We start from the raw sequence: 21,902 nt of genomic DNA, 5'->3' as shown, positions 1-21,902 counted from the left end.
CCACTTACTAAGTATCCGGCCAAACTTAGGTTAATTAATTAAAGCTAAAAATGACTTACAAATATTGCTAAAGTTTTAAAGGAAAAATAATGTTGGTCAAAATAAGATTTACGAAAAATAAAAGAAAAACTTTAAAGGCTATTTTAAAACAAGATTTATAAAGGTTGTTAAAGAGAGAGTGTAATAGTACTATTTAAAATAATACTTATAAATATTACTAAGGCTAAAAAAAAATGCAATTTAGAATAAGGCTTGTACCAAATAATCCGGCATAAAAGGAAACTTCAAATGTCATTTAAAATAAAACTTATAAATATTACTAAGGCTTTAAAATGCTATTTAAAATAAGATTTGCATAAAATATATAAGTGGAAGAAAGTGAATTTATGCAGCACTTTAATAAATATTTGAGATAATTCAAATGACGAGGTATTAATTGGTTTTGCATTTTAGGAATATAAACAAAAATACAAAAATAGATAATGTGAGTTTTTCTTTATTTTTATTAACTATATTTTAAAATATTGTAATTGACTTAAAACTTGAAGAGTTATTTATAAAGTATATTTAAGTTTATGTTTGCGTATTAATGCCGTTTTTGATTTTGTAAGATAGTAAGAATAAATCATGATTCTTGTAGCTCAAAATACGTAGTCATGCTATTTGAAAATCAATTGTTCTAATGACAAATATTATAGGTATTATAAATAACTTTAATATAAAGAGAATTAATAAAACTTATGGAGTTAATTATTAATTTCCTTACATTAACTATCCGTTATTAAACTAGACCTCACTAATTGCTAAGGTTCATCTAAATGGAGAAAAATAAAACAAAATAAAGGGTTAGTTGCATAATAATACAAGTTTATGCATAAAGTAAAATAAAGGCATGAAATAAGTTAGGTGGATTCAGCCCATTTTCTAAGGATCGCCGGATGCGCGGCAATTGGGCTTCGGTCCAACTATTTTGACCGGCGTGGCCGTTTTATCCGTATGGGCTTGGGGGCCCCGGGAATCAATTTACAAAACCGATAGGGGGCTGACTCGATAGAGAAGAGTTCACGTTGGGCTTTTAGCCCAACACCGAATGCGAAAGAGGACGAGTCCCTCGGACTCGTATACGACAGTCATGCACAAAAAAAATAAAAGAAAAGGAATTAGTAGATAATCAATAAATAAGACTAAACGTATATAATGTTTTTAACCATATAGTTTAAGCACTGCCACAATCAGTAAATCAATAGTACCGACCGTATAGTTTAGGCAGAAATGAAGCATATTTGTACACTGAAGCAGATTTTAATATTTAGAAATATATCCGATCAAGCTCTTCAAACACCAACTAAGGTTAAGTAATACCGATTGCAACCCGCGAATTGAAACAGAGCGTGCTTGCTAAAATAGAGAGCTTGAACAGAGAATGATACTTTTATGTTTGAAATACAAATGATTTAAAACTTTGCAAATATAGAAAGATACTTTCAAGTAGTCACCTATTCAAAGCAGAGAACGTACATTTCTATTCGAACAAACTGGCAATCAAGTTTTCAACAAATTACCAAGAGAGATTAACTTTAAAATACTATTAAACATCACTTCTTGAACAGCAGATTAGTAAGCAATCAATAACTTCAATTATTCTAAGTCAAACATCTACAAATTTCTTCTAGCCAAGCTAAAAAAAAATCCATCAAACTTAATCCTACCTGCAGCTAATAACGTTCTTGCTCCAGATTCATTCTAAGACTGCGAAAATCTACTAAAAACAAACGCCAAAACTAATGTCTTCAACAACCTTAAACCTTAGTTAACCATCCAGATTAAGCAAAATAAAGGCACAGTCCACTTTTAGGAATCATGGGCACTTTCTAGTCGATATGTCCCAAACAGAAACTTAATCTCCAAGAAATACAGGTGGTATTTCCATAGTAAAGGTCAACATTAGCGCGCATTCGAACTTATGCCGCTTATACTTACAGTGACTAAAGCAAACTCCTCTTCTACTTAATTTCAAGCCGCATAGGATAAGAACACATCCTAATGTCATAATTCTAGGAGAATGAAAAGTTCGCTAGTACGGATGAAAGAAGACCTATCCAACGTGAATTTAATACATCTATGTACAGCAGAAACATATATTCGCATATCATGAATGATGGAACTGCAGGGGATCAATAAACTCAGGTTTTAGAAAACAAGCAAAGGTTAACATCATTCCTCTAAACAGCACATAGAACGAACAGAAACATGCATGATAATGGTCCTTGTTAAACCTTAATCAGATGAGATTCAAACTAACTAATCATAGACAAAGACTAATGCCCACAGAGACGATTAGCAGGCCATCCAATCTAAACTAACATATGATTAATCAAACAGATGTAAACTTAAAGCGCGACATTAGTCTAAACTTTCCCATAAAGTCAACACGACCACGGAACTAAACTAAACAGGACCAAACATGCTTAATATAACCAAAATAACTGCGGACTGGCTAAAAACATAACTAAGCAGGCAAATCACATGGACAGTTCAGAGTACTCAAACAAACACTAAAATAAATCAAAGGTAGGAACTTTACCTGCTTCGGGTGCAGCGAAGTGGGTGCGGGGGGTTTCGATGTCCACTCGAACACCAAGGTATCTTGCCTCGGGACTTACTCGACTCGAAATGCCTTAAACCAAAAGGGGAACCGTAACAATTTTCTATTTTCCAATGAATATCAAGACAATATTAAAACTGGTGAAGACTTAGTAATTTCCACGGGAATTTGAAGCGACCAAAAGAACTTAAAATTTTAGGGGAATTACCGCCGCTCTCCCCAAAAAAAATCACCCCCAAATGAATTAACAGAAACAATTATTTATGTGGGAAATCTAGGTTTGTTAGGGTTTGAAAAACTCGAAAGTGGGCGGATTTGGGTTCAATCGTTCGCATTTTTGGTATGTGTTCCCAACCACTTGATCGAAAAGAAAGTAAATAGACAAAAACCATTAAGAATTGTACCCGAAAAATGAAAGTAGACCGATCAAAGAGATTTGCCTCCACAAAGAGACGAAACCCATTAAGATCATTTCGCATCGAAGCGCAGAGGGAAAGAAGAGGACAAATCTTCAATGGTTGAAGATTGACGGGAAAGGACGATTAATTACTTTTTCTCAAAATGGCCAGCGCATGGTCCGTCGAGAACGAAAGGATTCGAGATTTTGGTTGCTTACAATTTGAAGAAGACGAGAAAAAGAGAGAGCGAGGAGAGAGAGGGAGCGAAGAGAGAGAAGGGGGGGGGGGGGGGGGAGGATCTGGTTTTCCTTAGGGTGGTTAGGCTGTGAAATAAGGGAGTTACGCCTAAGTTAAATGGGGCGGCGCGGGTTTTGGGCCGGGTCCGAAAATTGATATTTACTGGCTCAAATTCTGGGTCGTAAATTACATAAAAGCCCCTTTTTTCCATTAATGATGTATATTAATGTATGCTAAGTGTTACTTAATGTGTATTTATACGGATAAAATAAGATTGTACGAGCACAGTAATAATATCTTGAAAATTCAACAATAAATAAACGCTACCATTTAATTGCGCAAAATAAATGCGATGCATGTGCGTAAGATGGTAAAATGATTATAATGCGAATTGCAATGATACCGGTAATAATAATAATAATAATAATAATAATAATAATAATAATAATAATAAATAATGATAATGATAATAATAACAATAAAAGGAAATGGAGTAATGAAATGCCGATATTAATAAAAGCTAATAATTATAGTAAGATATAAATAATTAATTTTTTTTTTAAAATGTCAAAATACTAGAAATGTAAATAAATATTTAGGAAGGACAAAATCGGGTGTCAACAATACCGAAGTTCCTTCATTGTGCTAATAGGAAGAATATTAACTCAAATCCATCATCTATCAACATTCTGTTTATCCTATTCTCGAGGGCGTAACCCACCATGTACAAAGGATGATTGTGTAGTGTTTCACCAAGTAGAAGATCGCCATCCGTGAACGCGATTCTCGTATCACATGTAGTACCTCTTGGGAAGTTAGATTCAACATGCTTTTCTTTAAGACGATAGAGACAGTTGTTGACATGTGCTTTCATCCTTTTGCTTCTTCTTTATCGCATTGTAGCATGATGCCCGTTGTTGTCTCGAGCAATGAAATATTGCGAACCAACTAGGTAGGAATTTCTCCAAAGTCACAGACGTCGTGTTCCTGGTGGTAGTAGTTCACCTACTTTTGCTTTCTTCACGCTTCAATCGATTCTTGCTTTCTTGGTTTTCTAACCATCCTCTTCCTAGTTGGTTGTTTAGATGATTCCTTTTGCGGACTTATTTTTTGGCGTCTCCGCCTAGTCACCAGAATCCAACCTTCATCATCTAAGGCATCGTCCGGGTTTTATCTTCCTCCAATGGTCCTTTCACATGCTCTTCAAAGTCACAGATTCCGACCGGACGTCGGAGAACGAAAGGTGATAGAGACTTGATTCGAACCTCTCCTTCTCGTCGCTCGCGTAATTTTATTTTCATTAGCCAATCGCATGACTTTGTCATTGAAGACAAAACACTTCGCAGAATGACCCACAAGTCGACGATACTTGCAATAGTTCTAGTCGTTTGTTCTTCCACTTCATTGGGCCGCTTCATCTCCTCGGTAACTCAATGAGTTTCAACTCAAGTTCATCAAAAATTTTAGGGACATCAATCCAGTAGTATTCTCTTCTTGCATCTCTTTAAGGTCGACTTCTCAGCTTTTTGTTGTCTCGGGGAAGGAAGTTGCTTTCATACTCTTCTCGCTCACCTTCGTAGTAAATCCATACAAAGTAGACATTGATGTTCATGATTCTTTGTTGTCACTCTTGGGAAACTGAATCCTGTTCCATTTCTTGGGTTCCCGCTTGTCTTTTCCCTTTTGGGTGGTCATAGACATGCATTACTCATTCCAAGTAGGTTAAGACATGCTTAACTCCATGTCATGAGCACGAGTAGCTAGTTCTTCAAAAGACCTTGTCTTAATTCCTTGCAAGATGTAGTGAAGCCACCAATGCATTTCTTAGATACACATCTCTATCGCAGAAGCTTCGTTGAGTCTATCTTGCGCTTAGACTTGCATTTCTCCATCGACCGGGAAATCGATAATCGGTTCCGCCCTTCCTTTGACGAAAGGCTTTCGTAAGTTCGACCATGCTCATGGTACGCCTTGTGCTATAAAGCAATTGAGGAACTCTATTTAGTTGCTCCCAACTATTGATAGAATTGGGCTCAAGATCAAAGCAGTACTAAAGGCATTCCCTTGAGGGGAGTGATGAATCGCTTGACAAGATAGTTCCATAGGTCCCAGCCGCTATTACAGCGTTTCAATAACAGTGTGCAACATGTTGCTTTGGATTTCCATTGCCTTCAAATTGTTGAAATTTGGGAGGTTAATAACCGGCGGGCATCTTGAAGCTATCAATTCTTGTAGTGTACGGCTTTCCATAAGTAAACGAAGACTTAAGAAGAATTCGTATTTATCCGATAGTCCATTCGATGAACTCTTTAGTCGGTCAAGCGGAATCATCCCTTCAGAAGAAACAGAATTTCTTTGGTGGGTGGTACTTGTTTTGTATGAGGTTCGCCTCTTATACTTCCCGGACCCTTCCTGTGTGCGTGGTCGGATTCACCTTCATTAATCCATCCATCTTGTCCATTAACTTCAATTCGAGCCTTGATTTTGTACACGCCGCTAAGCTCATCAATCACCTTTTTGCCAAGTTTGCCGTTGTCTCCTCCATCGATGAAGCGTTGGTTACCATTGCTTGCATGATTGTTGGGGATGTTGGAGAATAGAATGGATTATCACATAAGTTGACTTAATCAAGCCCTGCCTACGGGCGCGTGGAAAGGAGAGGATTCGCCATCAAGTATCATCATCTTCTCCTTGACAGCAGAAGTTCTTTGATCCAGAGAGAATGGGCAGAGCTAGAGTCTTCTTTAATCTTTTCGCCATCGTCGCTTTTCCTCCGAGGACAAGAGATCTCGCCTTTTCGAGAAGCGTATCCAAACAGGAGGCCACGGACGACATCAGTGTTTGTTGGTCCCAAGACGTTTGCGCGAGCCTCAGAATCGTCCAATGCTACCAAAGGTAATGTCGGTGATACTTTCCCATCGCCAGAACTTGGAGCTAGCAACCTTAGAGGAAATTGATTTGGAGTTGATATTTTAGAAGTCAGTTTCGATGTTTAAACTTTACGATTGAAAAGTTGAGACGTAGAGGTAGAGATTGTCCCACCGGGCGCGCTTAATTTGTAGACACAAATTCACAACAGAAGATAATAATCAAGACAGGAAAATATCACAACAATTGTTGTATTTGATTTCGCATTACGAAAGGTTACAATCTCTGCGATTCCTCTCATTCGCTCTTCAACAATAAATTCAAAGGTTGAGCTGATCTCAACTCGATGGATTTGACTTCGACTTAGACTTGAATTCAAGGGCTTTTTGAGCTTGGTCTGAATCTTCGTCCGATCTCTAGAGCTTTTAGATAAATATTTTGTGCTTTAAATGCTTTCACTTTGTAGAGAATTTCATGGTGCTTGATCCATCACTTTAGCCTTCCTTGGCTTCTTGTTAGAATTTCTGCCCTTTATGAATTCACATGGTGACCCCTATTTATAGTTGTAGGATGAGGAGTTGCAGATAAGGACAGTTTTTCAACATCAGATTTCGGGCCAAGTATGGCGATATTTGATCGGGTCGAACATGTCAATTGTACACGTTTACACATCTCCATTAGCCTTGATTTGATCGAGCATGCCAGATCATTCTCGACACGGGTATGACCTTATTACCTCTTTCATTTGATTGAGTCAAGGCCATCGCCATTTGACATCATATATCCAAATCGGCCTCTTGGATAAGATGACATTTCGGCTTGGCAGCTGGCTTCATCATTTATAGCCTGTAAACTAATGGACTAGCCTAATAAAATCGAACCATCAATTAAATCCACATTTATTGGACTTAAATAATTAATTCAAAATGATATTAATCCACAATATTTATTTGGACTAATATCATGAATTTATTATGATCCGGAATTCTTTTACAGTTAAATTTAATAAAATTTCTTTATCCACACATGCTTTTCCGCATTGTGTTTCGACTGCTCATGTCCATATTAGGTTTGAGTAATTTCGCATATGTTGTGATTTACTTGAATCCTTATTATATGCAATTTGTAAGTCTTCACTACAATTTTAGTTGATTCATAGTCTTAACATACGATTTATCCTGTAATACAAAATAATGTGTTTGAAGAAAACAGTTTAGAAGGGTATAAAAGCCGTCAATATTTGAAGGATATTTAGTCAACCAACATTTATGTTCATGCTTTTAAAATAATATAGATATAGATAGATAGATATGTGGAATATTCAAATTTCAAGCCGAAAACTTTAATCTTCCAAAAAATGGTAAAAGGCTTCGCATCAATTGGACTATGAACATTAAATTGTAACTGTTAATGCGCTAATAAAGACGAGTCTTAGATCACTATTAACAGTTATTGAGTTGCTTGTGATTCCATAATTCAGCAATGCCTCATCAAAAATCTATTCAACACGTAAATGTTTTGTTGAATTTGAAATAGGTCATTAATAAATTATGAATACTCACTATGTATATAAAAAAAAAAAATTGGCCATTAACTTCTGGAACCAAAAAATAAAATAAAAAAATAGGCCCCACTATCCACCGATGTGTGTTGCAGTCACTCACAGTCTTCCTGAGAAGCCTAACATAAGTCCAATTAAAAATGAGTAAAAATGATAAATATGTATATCTTGTCTAACTTACTTTTCAAATGAAGATTCAGAATCTGGATAGACATCATCAGCCTTCTGTACTCATCCTCCAATATTTTCTTCGAACACACCTTCACCTAGAAGTCGACAATACTAAGGCAATGTAAAAAGTCAAAACAATAAGGTAGCATAAGTTTGAGGAAGATAAAGAATTTAGATCAAGAAAATTAAGTATGTCAAGAAGAAAATAAAAGGTAAAAAAAAGTTCGAATTGAAAAAGGAAAAATTTCAGATGCTATTTTGTGATTACCTTTATGAAGCTATGCATAAATGATTGGTATAAACAAAGAAAACGATGAATGCAAAAAGGATACTATAAATTCTTGCCTTCTTAGCCTCTTCTTGTCTACTTATAGTGTGAAAATTTGGAATACGTAAAGACTTGCATAGTTGCATAGAGGTGGGGCAATAAATCCCCCACTTTAAAATTACTTAAAGCGCCCATAAATTTGGAATAAGTACGGACTCACGTAGTGGGAAAATCAACCCCTCATTTACTGGGAAATAAACATCTTATTTACATGGAAATAAAAGCTTCGTTCACAAGTTATTGAAGAAACCATTGTTAGAATGCAATAATTGGAAAATTGAAAAATAAGGAAAAGTAAGTGTTTCAAAAAGTTGAGAAAAAGATAGAGAAGAATTGAAAATATAAAAGGCATACATCACTGTTTACGCCTAACTTTAATAGATATATAGATTAATGCTTATAAAGAGAGTTATCTATAAAAAAAAAAATTAAGTAATCCGATGGCATAAATACATTTTTACCGTCAGTACATTGCCATAAATTTCTTTAACGAACATTGTAGAGAGATTTTTTCACTTCAACAATAATTGGCACATTTAGTTTTTTTATAGTGTTAACATAGCCAACAAGAAAAAAAGAAGTCTAAATATTGCACTTGACAATACAGTTACCAATAATAGGGTGGGCGTCTGGTTCTTCGGTTCGGTTTTTTCAAACTTCAGTTCGATTTTTCGGTTTCGATTTTTTGAAAGTGGACACCGAACACCGAACCGAATTAGTTCGGTTCGGTTTTTCTAATTCGATTATTTTTCGGCATGGGCCTGAAATGGGCTATTTTCTGCTTGTAAAATGAACTTTCTTGTTAATTAAAAATGAGCTATTTTATGTTTTTTTAATTCAAAATTGGCTATTTCAATTCATCGGAATTACAAGCCTGGGCATGTGGTTACACTATACATAGAAACTAAACAAAGCACAAAGCACAACCCAGTCCCCAATTACACAACCTCATTATAAGTTATATCGGTGGACAATCCAATGCATATGGTGTATGATTATATAGAAAGATTGGTGAGTTTGTTGAAATCCTTGTTCGGTTGAGGATTTGAAAAGTGTAAGAGCTTTGAGTGGTGGGATTTTCAGCGATTTGGAAACAAGAACAGTTGCTTCTCTTTGGGTTTGTAACATTTTCACTTATAAGGAATACCCCAACACCGTTTAGGCATTCCCAGATGAACAAGAAGACAAAAACATCTTAGTATTCAGAGTTCAGGCAAAATTTAATTGGAGTTGTTTCACAGTAAAAGATGGAACTTCGCAGAAACCATAAAGAGAACCTGGTTTATTCTTACTCATTTCCAAATTACACAACCTCATTATAAGTTAGTGATTGGAAATGTAAATGCCATAAGTTGCCAAAGAACCAAAAGAATGAACCTCTCTTGAATTAGTGGACACGAATTTTAAAAGAAAAACTAAAACTGTATGTTGGATATGTTGGTACATATAGGAGTATGCGGATAGCAATAAAAACTTTAAAAAAATTTGTATTCATATAGTAACACTTCGGTTAAATCGAAGTACCAGAGAACCGGTGACCCATAACCGAACACCGAACCGAACACCGAATTTGTTTAAAAACAGTAACCGAACCGAAAAACGGTCCAGTTTTTTAATTTACGGTGTTTATGCCCAGCCCTACTTACTATATATGATGAACGAAAGAGAGGAAGACTACAACCATTGTATTCTTAGCATTCAAATGTTTGAATCCTAAGAATTTTAGCACTAATCACTTGTTGACATGGCGACAGACTTTTCTTATCTCCCCTTGATCACCAATAAGCGGATTATTTTCCGACAAGATAATCAGAGCGTTAGCAAACTGGTCATTAAAATAGGAATTATTAGCAGCAAATTTCTCCACAAAAGGATAAGTAGTTGAATCAGAAACCAACTGCTGGTCCACAATTAACAGCCCTTTGTTGCTCATAATGTTCTTGTAGTATAAATTGTCCCATACCATTGGAGTTACATGGTCGTTTTTGGCGTATTCAACTGCTTTCGGGTCGGGTTGTGGATTTGGGCATCGGGTCTTGAGGTAATTGGCAAAGTCCGGGTCTAACGTTGGATCAACATTTGGGTAAAGTCTGTGTACTATGTTTACACAATGAACTCGTCCTACTGTGTGCGCCCCTGCATCCAGCACAAATGACCATTATACTCTGTGTTATATGTTCCATTTTATGTCACACTATTATTATTATTTTGGAAGGTCAAATAAGTTTTTCTTTTTCTATGATCTTCTTAATTTGTTTTTAAAATTTTCTTGAATTACTAACTATACTAACTTAGCTTATACTTGTAGTTGTTCAAATGCATAATTTTTCTTTTAAAGAACTTGAAGAATATAAGAAGGAATTCACATAGAAATTAGGTATATAGTTCTACTTTCGTACTCCAATTAGATCCCTTCACATAAAATGGGAGGGAAGGAGCTACTAAAAAATAAGAATTAGCGACGAACAAATTTTGTAGCTAAATAGCAAATTCCGTCGCCAAACCTATTTAGCGATGAATTATCAAAAAACATTGTCAGCTACGAGCAGTTTAACGACGAAATTCATAGCCAATTTCTATTTTTTTTTTAAAAAACTAATAGTTAATTCAAAAAGTGTTTATGCACTGACATGACAGTATAAAACATCGTTACATAAGCCTGTCAATTGGGCTGGGTCAGCCCGGGACCGGCCCACCTAACTCGGCCCATAACCGGCTCCCGCCCAACCCTAAGAAGAGGTCAGGCTGGGCCAGCGGAAAAACTAGAGGGCTAGGCCGGACATGCCATTTAGCCCGATAGCCCGGCCCACCAACAGCCCGGGTTCTAGCCCACCGGGGGCCCGGCCCGACCCACTTCGAATTAATTTTTTTTAAAAAAATCATAAATAAACATTTTTACATATATATAATAACACTATTGAGCATCATGGATATTATTATAAAAATAATCAATTAGCATAATTAAAAGGAAGATAGTTATGTCGAAAAATCCAAAATGGTCATCAATATCCCCATCTACCGATAGCCGAGTTTACAGAATCGTTAAAATAAAATAAAAGATCAACTCAAAGAGAAATTGAAGATAGATTGTGATGACGTCCGAAAAATGTAGAACAACGTAGGAGAAAAGTAGGAAGAGAGATGTTCTTTTGATATATTTATGGATAAAATAGTTGTAGCTATAATTGTGGGATAATCATTTGAGTAGAGGATTATCATTATCCATTAAATTTAAATTTTGAAATTTGAACTTGGAAGTTGGAAGAGAGAGAGAGAGAGAGAGAGATTTAGATGAGTAGGAAATTTAGAGAAAGAGGAGAGTAGGCAATTGTGAGATAATATGGAGAAGAATGAATGGTATTTATAGATTGAAAATAGGGCCAAAGTATAATTTAAGGAACTTGATGGTTAAAATAAAATTGACAACAACTAGATTTTAAAGTATCAAACATAATAAATTTTTAGTATTAGAATTTTTTTTTAAAATAATTAAAATCCGGCGCGGTCCACTAACTAAAACCCGGCCCGGCCCACTTAGCCCACTATGTAGCCCTACACGGGTAGGGGGCTGGGCCGGACACCCCTTTCCCTCCCCCAACCCGGCCCACTAACTATGGCCCGGCCCGGCCCAGCCCCATGTGACCCCCATTTATATGGCCCGAACCGGCCCGGCCCACTTGACAGGCATAGTTACATTATCAAATTAAGTTGATCTATACAAACAGTAAGTTTTCAAGTTAAGCCTAATGGTGACTTGAAAAATAGAGAAACAATTGACTATAACCAGTTAAATTACATTGAGAGAGTAAGTATTCTTTAGGCAAAATGCATACAACTTAAGCACTTTGGAGGATAAAAAAACAGAATCTCTACATAATGAACAATTAATAAGTTCTTCCGTTCTGAACTTCTCTAGAAAAGTTTTAAGGGAATTGATATTTACCAAGTAGAGCAACAGTTCCTTGAGTATCAACACCAATAGACTGAAAACGGGAAAGAACTAATGACATAGAATCATTGTGATTAGGAATAAAATTCTCAGCTTCTGCTAAGTAGCTGTCTTTGCTGTCCCTCCTGCCAGTTTTCACTTCAATCTGTGGCCCTCCTAACTGTGTCAAAAAGTATAGAGTAAAATTACCCATAAAAATATAATTTGTTTAATGATTTGTTCATTTATTAATCCAATTCATCTTGACTCATTCAAATTCATCATATCTAAAGTTGGTTGATCCTGATTTGGGCTTAGTATATATCCAAATTGATCCATGAGAAATCTTGTCAAAATAGTTAAATAAAATCCTTTTTTATTTGATATGATATATATAGCTATAATAAAAAAGAATAGAAAGTTTTATTAGTTTTATCTGATATTTAAACAGAACAAATTTGGTAAGAATTGGGCAGGTTGATTCAGTCCATATAAGCTCAATTATTCTGAATATGGTTGGATCCATTCATTGATTCAATGTATTTTAACCGTCAAATTCAACAACCGCTATTAGTCATTCATACGGTGAAAAGGACTCACTTTTGTAAGGAAAAAATGTAGTTGAGAGGAGGTTAGAATACATTAACTTACCATGACAATACCATCCCTAGCAGAAAGAGCAACAATATCAGCACAAGAAACAGTGTTGGGACATTCATTCTCAAGGGCCTCTTTGATAGTCTCTAGATACTTGAAATTTCTCATCCCAAAGTTCCTTTGAGATGTCTTCTCTGATTTTTGTTCCTTTGTTGTGTCCAACAGTATTGATGCATCACATGACTTCAAGACCAATGTTCACCATTTCATTGAGCTATAATGTTCACGACGTGCCACAATAATAATACCTTGTGTTGTTCGGACTCTTCAAAATGTTGTCATATTTGTGTCAGTCCTTAAAGAAACACACTATTTTTGGAGGATTGGACACGCATCTGACGGTATTTTTGAAGAATCCGAGCAATATAAACAATAAGTCCTTTTTTTGTTCAATTTTATATGGTACTCTTTCCTTTTTAAAACTTTCACAAAAAAAGGACACATTTATATATTTGAAAACTCCTTAATTTCAACCTCTCATTTTATCCTTAATAACATAATTTTATACCCATAGAGATGGTATGGCGTGGTTAAAAACCACAAGTTCTACGGGTACGTACTTTTGGTATGTACCAATTTTTTAAAAAAATATTTGTATCAAGTCAAACACAATTATATAAAATGAATGACGAAGAATATATTTCCATTAATTTCTCGATTGTTGGGTATCTGTATTACCTTAACCATGCAATCATGGAAGAGATTTCTGATCCAAGAAACTGCAGTATTTCCATGCTTGTGATACAACTTGTTAACTTGTTCTTTGATGATTTCTTCAGCTCTTGGGCAACTCTCTGAGTAGTAATTCAACTGGAGATCACTTTTCGCTGTGATTAATACCAGCAGTTAGTACATAAAAATATGATAATATAGAGGTGTTCTGCTTCACTAAAAAAAAAAAAAAAAAAAAAAGGAGTACTTTTTTGTGTGTACACAAAAAGGTCTTTTTAGTTCTAAGAATAATATCGAAGTTAAATGAAAATGAAGCCGTAAACAATATTTACACAATCAGGTGATCATTTTAAAGGTAATGCAAGTAACCCTATTTAATAGCTTTGAGTGGTAACCTGAAATAAATGGTAAACAAGTTACTTCATGTATCCCAATTCATGTGAAAGAAATACTTTAGATGACAACGAAACATTTAAGTTTGACTATAAATTCAGGTATATATTCTTCAATTTTTTGATATATAAAATTAACATATGTGAAAACAACACGAAAAGTACTGAGATCACATAGCCAATGTTTCAAAATATTTTTAAAAAGTTTGAGACAATTATAGCAAGAAAAAATATTTATTTTCTCAAACAATAATATCTTCACGTAAGTTGAGACCTGGGGAGTATATATATTATACAGACGGTGTAAAAAATTACCCCATTACACTGTCAATATATAAAATTTAAGTTGCTAATGAACAACTAGATAAATGGTAATGAAGAGTTGTACTTGATAAAGGGAAGAAGTATATATATACCATAATGAATGTGGAGGAGTAACACTAATAATAGACTGATCATGAAACTTGAGGAGGGGCCAAAATGTTGGTTGTTGCTGGCCATATCTCTGGTCTTGTAATTTTCCTCTTAATATCAATACCCCAAAATGCCAAATCCTTATATAGTAAAGTTTCTATGACTGTATTGGTTAGTGGAAGATGGATCAAAATGCAAGGATAGTTCCACGATGCCACTATATTTGACCTTTTGGCTGCATATATTCACCCACGCACGGACCACTGACAGCAACTATTTCTCAGTAATTGTTTTTAGAGATAATGATCAAAAATACATCTCAAATATCACTTTTTTGTGAGTTTTCTAGCTACCTGATGAGGCGTTTGCGCTTCCTACCTAAACTATCACCAACTATTTATCAAAACACACCTCGTTTATAGATGATGGTGTGTGGTATGTATTCTCTTTTTTTTTTTTTTTTTTTTAAATGATGCCAAATAGCACTCCACGTGGATAATTAAAGGAATTAATTGGAAAATTTTAAAAAAACATTAAGAGATAATAGTCAAAAACACATGTAAAGTATCACTTTTTTGCGAGTTGTTATAGGTGAAACAGTATTGGAAATGAAAGGACTATGCAACATGAGTTGCCAATTGAAGAGTATTGGTTTTCTTTTTACTGATTTAATATGTAAGATGTTATATATATATATATATATATATATATATATATATATATATATATATATATATGTAGAAATGTACTTCAACCGCATCTAAGATTTGTTCATACGAACTCCACTAATCATGTTTAACAACCACTTGTGTAAAATAAGAATTCGATTGCAATAGATAGGGCACTCATTGATCCATATTCATAATAGCAAGCAGATCATAACCACCATTAATTTCACTACAAATAACCATTTGCCAGCCTCCCACCATCTAATTTAAGTAATCTGAACCCACTGCTTTTAAATCTCTTGCGACATCATGGCAAAATAAGAACTTTTGAAGCCTTCGGTTGTTTTTTTTAATTATATTATATTCTTGAGTTGGGTGGTTCATTTCATAGATTGTCACCCAATTTCACTCTGTTGCCCTAAAGTTACTATATTATCTTTTGTAATAGAAAAAAAATCATTCGACTTTACTTAAGTATCACGAAAGTCACTAAACTACTTTATGTAACTAAAATGTCATCCAATTTGCCTAAGTATCACATTAATATATTAGGAGAAAGCAAAAGAGACTTATATGATACTTAGGCAAGCTGGTTGAATGACTTTTTTATCGTTACAAAAGAATTGTTTAGTGACCTGTTTAATACTTATGCAAAGTAGCATGATTCTTTTGTTACAAAAATAGTTTAGTGATTTTCTATTATACTAGTGCAAAGTTGAGCGATTTTATGTCGTAAAGAATTAGTTTTGTGACTTTGGAACAACAAAATAAAATTTGAGTGACCATTTCTAAAAAATTAACCCGGAATCCGTGTGTAGGAGAAAAGGGGATTTAATGTAGGAGAAGAACATCGATTATGGACATGATTTGATTATTTTTGTATGGTTTGGTCACCCTATCCCTTTGTTAGTTAAACAAAAACTAGCACGAAAACATTATTTCTTGTCAACTCATGTCTTTAATTAATCCATTCTCTCATTTTCGGCTCACAAAGATTAGTGAGAAATTTCATAGTGGGAGTGCAACAACAGCAAATTTTGTGAAGCATAAGCTTTGGAGTTTGGTTGATGACTTTTAATACCAAGTACCTACCCCACTAGTAATTTTGTTTTTTAGTTTGATCCGCATATTAGCAGCATTGTGAAGGATTAATGGAGCAAATCAACTAAACCATCGATGTGGTAATGAAAAGCCTTTTAGCTAGGTTTTAAGTGATGTGGGGGATATGATGGAACTTTATTTTTAGTTTAGAGGAGAAAAGGAGAAAATGTGGTTTGCTAAGGTGTATGAAGTGAAGATCAATTAAACAGCTCTTTACTATCACTTTGTCGTATTGAATTAAAGAGTTAATAATATATTTATTCACGTCGAAAGGTTTCACTTTGGAATTAAAAGCGCTTCCTACGACAAATGACTTTATTCCTAAAGCTCAAATTCGAGATCACCAATTAAATGGATGAACATTTTTAACACTCCTCCACGACCACCTTTGGTGATGCTTGAGTGATTGTGTTCATAAACATTTCTCAAAAGAGTGGATGGGTACATTCAGCTGAAACAAAGAGAAGGAAATTAAACGTCGTTCAATTCATGTGACAAATCAAATTTGGCGTACTATTGTTTGATCGAGGACGATTCTAGTTACCTTAACAAAGCCTTATAATATGACCTCCCATAGTGGTCCATATTGCTTGCTTGAAAAGTTCTATATCAGTGTATGGGCTTGTAGGACCTGTAGGACTTGAGCTAACTAGGAATATAGCAATCAGGAGAAGACAGGAAATTGAGCATTAAACTAAGCTGAAAGCATAGTGGAAATTGAGCATTAAACTAAGCTGAAAGCATAGTAGCATACTTTTAAGAACTCGGGGTGGAAGATATATTGGACATATAGGACATTTTTAAGCCCAATATAGGTATATATTCATTATATGCTGATCCTAGAAAAACTACATCCGAGAGAACAATACATGAAAACTAGAAAGTGAAAAAACATTCCAAGATGGTACATCCCCATTGGAAAATTGGATGTAAACTAAAAAATAATACAGTGATAAAACCATCCTATAGAGAACAATACATGAAAATTAGAAAGTGAAAAAGCAATCCTAGATAATACATCAACCATTGGAAAATTGGATGTAAACTAGAAAAAAAATACAGTGATAAAATCATCCGATCGAGAAAAATACTGGAAAAAAACAGAGTAGGGTCTTCTTCTTCTACTTTAAAAAAGTCCTCACCTAGGTGAGAGTTGCTTGCTTTGTCTTGACAAGGTTTATATATAACGCGATGGGGTTGGAGTAGATCTCACATTCAAAGAAGTTCCCACGGTGAATATCGGAGTTGTGTTTGCATTTGTCAAGAGGTAGGAAGGTTTTTCATAGGTAACAAAGGAAACCGACTGGGGTTGGGGTTGGGGTGGGGATAGCGGCGGAGCAACGGCTGGTGCAGGCGGATCAATTTCATCAGTGGGGGTGGGTTTGGGTTCGCCATTTCTAAAAATTGAGAGTAAAGAGTGATCGAGTGGACATATAGGCATTGCTTCGCTTTTAATTTGTTTACACATTTGGGTGGCACGGATAATCGATTTGAATATGGAGACACAATTTCTCTTGGCGTAAGAAGCTTTCTAATATTTAAATTTTAATTTTAATATTGTTTACATTACTCTTTGAATTGATATAAATGTACTTTTTCCCCCTTTTTGTTCTTGTTTTCTGCTAAATTGGACGATCCTTCTGAGGTTGGAGGTACATGACCTATTTTAGTGTTGTGTTCTAGTTTTCATCTCATTATTTTATAGTTGTGATATTCTTATAAGATATATACTTTAGCTTCACAACGAACATCTATTAATTGTACTTATTAATATTGATAAAAGTTATTTCAAATGAACAAAATGTTAGTCATGTAATGTAATATAATACATTAGATCTTGTTATCAAAAAATTTAGTGACATATACAGAGATGAATAGTTTAATTCAAGGTCCTAAAATAATTGACAAAGATTTTGACAAAAGAATGTGTCACTGTTGTCATTGGAGTGGAAACTAAAAGAAAAACGGGTTTGTTCGAGATGTTAGAAGAAAAATAGGTCATTGCTTAAATTTGTTTGCTCGTTCTTTTACCTTATCGGCCCAATTTAACACATGTAGATCCACTAGTGATTTTTTAGACCAAAAAAAAGTACTAGTGAATTCTTACTCAGTACATTACATCCAATGACCCTTAAATATGTAATTTTGAACTACGAAACTAACCTTAGCTCATCTACCGTGATTTAATTTGCTTACGTATTCGGGACGAAGTCCACAAATAGATGATTTTAGGTGAACATTTGGCGGTTGTCCCTTTTTTACCTATTAATATTGAGTACAAATGAACAAAATATTTAGTAAATAATACATTAGATCTTTTTTATTCCAGAGATGAATAGTTTAATTCTCTTAATTTATGATCAAAAGAATGTGTCAGTGTCATTGGAGTGGAAACTAAAAATATTTTTTTGTTTGTCGTTCTTTTTAAATTAAAAATCTTATGAGACACTATTGGATCTTACTCAGTACATTACATCCAATTTAAATATGTAATTTTGAACTACGTTATAGCTCATCTACCGTGATTTAATTTAGATTCAGGACGAAGTCCACAAATAGATGATTTTGGGTGAACATTTGTTTTTTTGTCAGCTATTTAGTAAATGATTTTTTTATTCCTCTCTTAATTTATGATCCTTCTATATCACGGACTAAAAATATTTTTTGAGTAAATTAAAAATCTTATGAGACACTATTGGATCACAGTTTAAAATTTTGTAAGTTATTACAAATGTTAGATTATAAATTCAATGTTTTGTCTGTAAGGCTGAACAATATATGAGTAAACATTAGACATGTGTCTAAGTTATCCGGAAGTTAATTTCCCGAAGGCTATATTTGATAATTTTTTTTAAAATAGTGACCTAAAAGGGATATTTGCATAATTGAACCATTTTTAGGATCGCTATTTAAATAAGTTAAAATTTATAAAGTATTTAAAACTTAGTCACTTAGACATCAAACTTAGAACCTCTAGTTTGAAGTTAGGTTCTGACGATTCAAACTCCATACCTGAAGGTCTGTAATAAGAAGTAGCAGCAAGAGCGCCAATAAGATGCCCCATCTGGATAAACTTTAAATACAATATAAAAATTGGCTATCGTTTAAATAGCGTATCTAAAACCAGCTACTTTGGTGCTATTTCTACTACACATTCTTCACTAACAGGCGCAAGTGATGCAATACTTGTTTTTCAATCTGGTCATTTGATATTCGAAATTCATTAACTTGATTAATTAATTTGAATTTGCCCCGGATAAGTCAACTAAGGGAGTATATAAAGCTCCCTGCTGAAACATTCTTTATTTACAAAGTTCGAACTCAAAACTTCTGGTTAAAGATAAAAGAAAACTCCAATTATCCGGTACATGAATGGTGAATTGCAATACTTTTTTGCTTCGTGACAGTTCAATTTTCCTCACCAAAAGGATCAAATCAACTAGTTAAAACAATGAAATGTAAGCTTTAAAACCAGCACCAACTAACAGAAATTACATTGAATATTATTTATTTTACTTTGGACCTGACCAACTTAGATTTATACAGTTACAAATTGTCGGCAGAATCTATACTACAAAGGGAAAGAAAAGGAAAGGAAAGGGGGGGGGGGGGGGGGGAAGGGGGTTGTGGGAACTATAACAATACGAATAAATAAAATCTGCTAAGACTAGGCTACATATATGCAATGCACAATGCTACTTATTTAGCTAAATTGACTACACAAAATTATGATTCTTGTAGAACCACAGTGGCAACTGTTTTAGCCCAATATCTCAAATGTTTCTTCATATCAGCACCAGCAGAAATTCTTGGTATTCTCAAATTTAACAATGGTGAATCAGGCCTTTTAATAAGCCATGCCTCGGATAAATATGGCCGCGCAATTTCCCTTTTATTGTCTTCTTCCTCTTCTGCTACAATACCTTTAACACTATTTGCTTTTGAATCTTCACAAATTTTTTCTTCATCTTCGGACATTACTACTTCCTCAAGTCTTTGTAAACCAGGAATTACACTTATCATTCTCTTGCTTATATGTTCTTTGCGAAATACGAAGCCTAAATCCATGAAACCTTTTACTTCTTCAAGCTCGAGTTCGCCTAGGGTCCTGCAACTCATAGTTTTTTCTAGTACTATGCTTCCTGAATCCTTCAAGTATCTGTCAGTTCTTGAATATCTTTTATCAGTGGCAGGTGATGATGAATGAGACCTGCTTTTTCTGGTTGCTACAAGATTAAATCTTGTTGGTCTTTCCTTCTCAATGGCTTCTTGTTTTTCACAAACATCCTTGAATGACAGACAGACAACCTTAATTCAATAAGAATTTAAGTTCTATACATTGACAGTATCGAAATTTCTTTTCAGCATCTAGTAAAATTGAGATATAATAATATCATTCTCTTGCTTATATGTTCTTTGCGAAATACTTTCCTAAATCCATGAAACCTTTTTACTTCTTCAAGCTCGATTATACATCGCCTGGGGTCCTGCAACTCTATTTTTCTAGTACTATGCTTTACTCACCTAAAATAACTCAATCCGACAGTTCTTGAATTTTTTTTCAGCAAAAATAATACGGAATTATTTTTTATATTTTTTTTTGGAAAAATTATCCGTATTATTTTTTCGAAAAAAAATGGCTTCTTGTTTTTTAGTGAAAAAAATTATTTGAATGACAGACAGTCAACCTTAATTCAATAAGAATTTAAGTTCTATACATTGACAGTATCGAAATTTCTTTTCAGCATCCAGTAAAATTGAGATATAATAATATATAACACCTTTTTGTCAAGTCTAGTAAGGTAATATTGAAAATAGAGAGAACAACACTGAACACCAACCTAATCTCGAGAAAAAAAGAAGAAGTAAAAGCAAGTACATTCTTAAAGGTCTCTATTTCTAATCTAGATAAATAGCGGTCACATTTTTGGAACTAATTAATGGGCACTTTCCCTATTAGTTAGAATTCACTTACTATAAAAACAAACAGTTGAAGCGTGCGATAGAAAGCGGAAAAACAAATTACTTGACTATTGGGTGCAAGGCCGTAAAAGAGACAACGATGGATAGTTCAAGTGCTCTGAAAGAACCTATTATAACTAGTTCAATTACAAAGGGAAAAACTTAAGTACATCTTTTTGGGGTGTTGGGGTTGTGGTTGTGTGTGTGGGGGGAGGGGGGTTTGAGAAGACTAGCCTAACTAGGAGAAAATTTGTTACCTGTAGAAGAGTGCTTTCTGATTCAACTGATGACAATTCTTGATATTGGTTTTTAGGAGAACATGTCAGAGAGTCTTGAATAGGCAGGGTTTTTTCAAGATTTTTAGGAAATGAAACAGAATGGGTTTCTGAAAAGAGAATAATTTGGTGAAACCACAAATGATCCATGACACCTAACAAACCTATACTATATTTTTCTGCCATAGTTATCAGGACAAGAATGAAATGAGTAAGGAATTAATGTTCAAGGGGTGCAATATTGAAGGGGGCAGAGGGTATCTTTTATTGGAATAAAAGTTTTTTTTTTAAATTATTATTATTATTATTATTCGAGAATGATATGGTTTGTGGTATTGAAAGAAAAGGCAAGTCTCAATATGATCCAAAAATGTGTGGGGTTCATTTTGACAGTGGCAAATGTGGTCAGAAGTAATAATGATACTTTTTCCACATCTTTCACAATGCCAAATGACAATTGCTCTAAACTTGTGCTTAAAGACGCCCTTGATCTGCTACGTTTCATTTTTTGTTTCTATTTAATTCTGGATTAGCACGAGCAGTCGAGCAGTCAAAGCACCTGCTGATGTACGCAGCTAATCGCTTCGGAGCTACATGGTTTTCAAGGGGGTTTAACTGAATCTGCTTCGTCAAAAACAATATATTATGCAAATAGAGTAAAAATA

The 21,902-nt window shown here is 34.4% G+C and overlaps 2 protein-coding genes across 2 annotated transcripts; both read right to left on the bottom strand.

Annotated features, from left to right (window-relative positions):
• Window positions 1–9,900: 9,900 nt before the first annotated feature.
• On the bottom strand, window positions 9,901–14,318 carry LOC132050892 (peroxidase 21-like). Its single transcript, XM_059442232.1, has 5 exons — window positions 14,234–14,318; window positions 13,432–13,580; window positions 12,748–12,936; window positions 12,112–12,277; window positions 9,901–10,304 (listed from the first exon to the last, which is right to left on the bottom strand). The coding sequence occupies exons 1-5, from the start codon at window positions 14,316–14,318 to the stop codon at window positions 9,901–9,903; spliced, it is 993 nt and encodes a 330-aa protein (XP_059298215.1).
• Window positions 14,319–19,482: 5,164 nt separating this feature from the next.
• Window positions 19,483–21,488, bottom strand: LOC132050891 (uncharacterized). The gene is made up of 2 exons (XM_059442230.1): window positions 21,220–21,488; window positions 19,483–20,287 (listed from the first exon to the last, which is right to left on the bottom strand). The coding sequence occupies exons 1-2, from the start codon at window positions 21,421–21,423 to the stop codon at window positions 19,727–19,729; spliced, it is 765 nt and encodes a 254-aa protein (XP_059298213.1). The 5' UTR covers window positions 21,424–21,488; the 3' UTR covers window positions 19,483–19,726.
• Between the last annotated feature and the right edge of the window lie 414 nt (window positions 21,489–21,902).

The sequence above is a fragment of the Lycium ferocissimum genome, chromosome 3 (genome assembly GCF_029784015.1).
Source record: "Lycium ferocissimum isolate CSIRO_LF1 chromosome 3, AGI_CSIRO_Lferr_CH_V1, whole genome shotgun sequence".
NCBI lineage: Eukaryota > Viridiplantae > Streptophyta > Magnoliopsida > Solanales > Solanaceae > Lycium > Lycium ferocissimum.
This window is presented reverse-complemented; position numbering and strand designations above follow the sequence as displayed.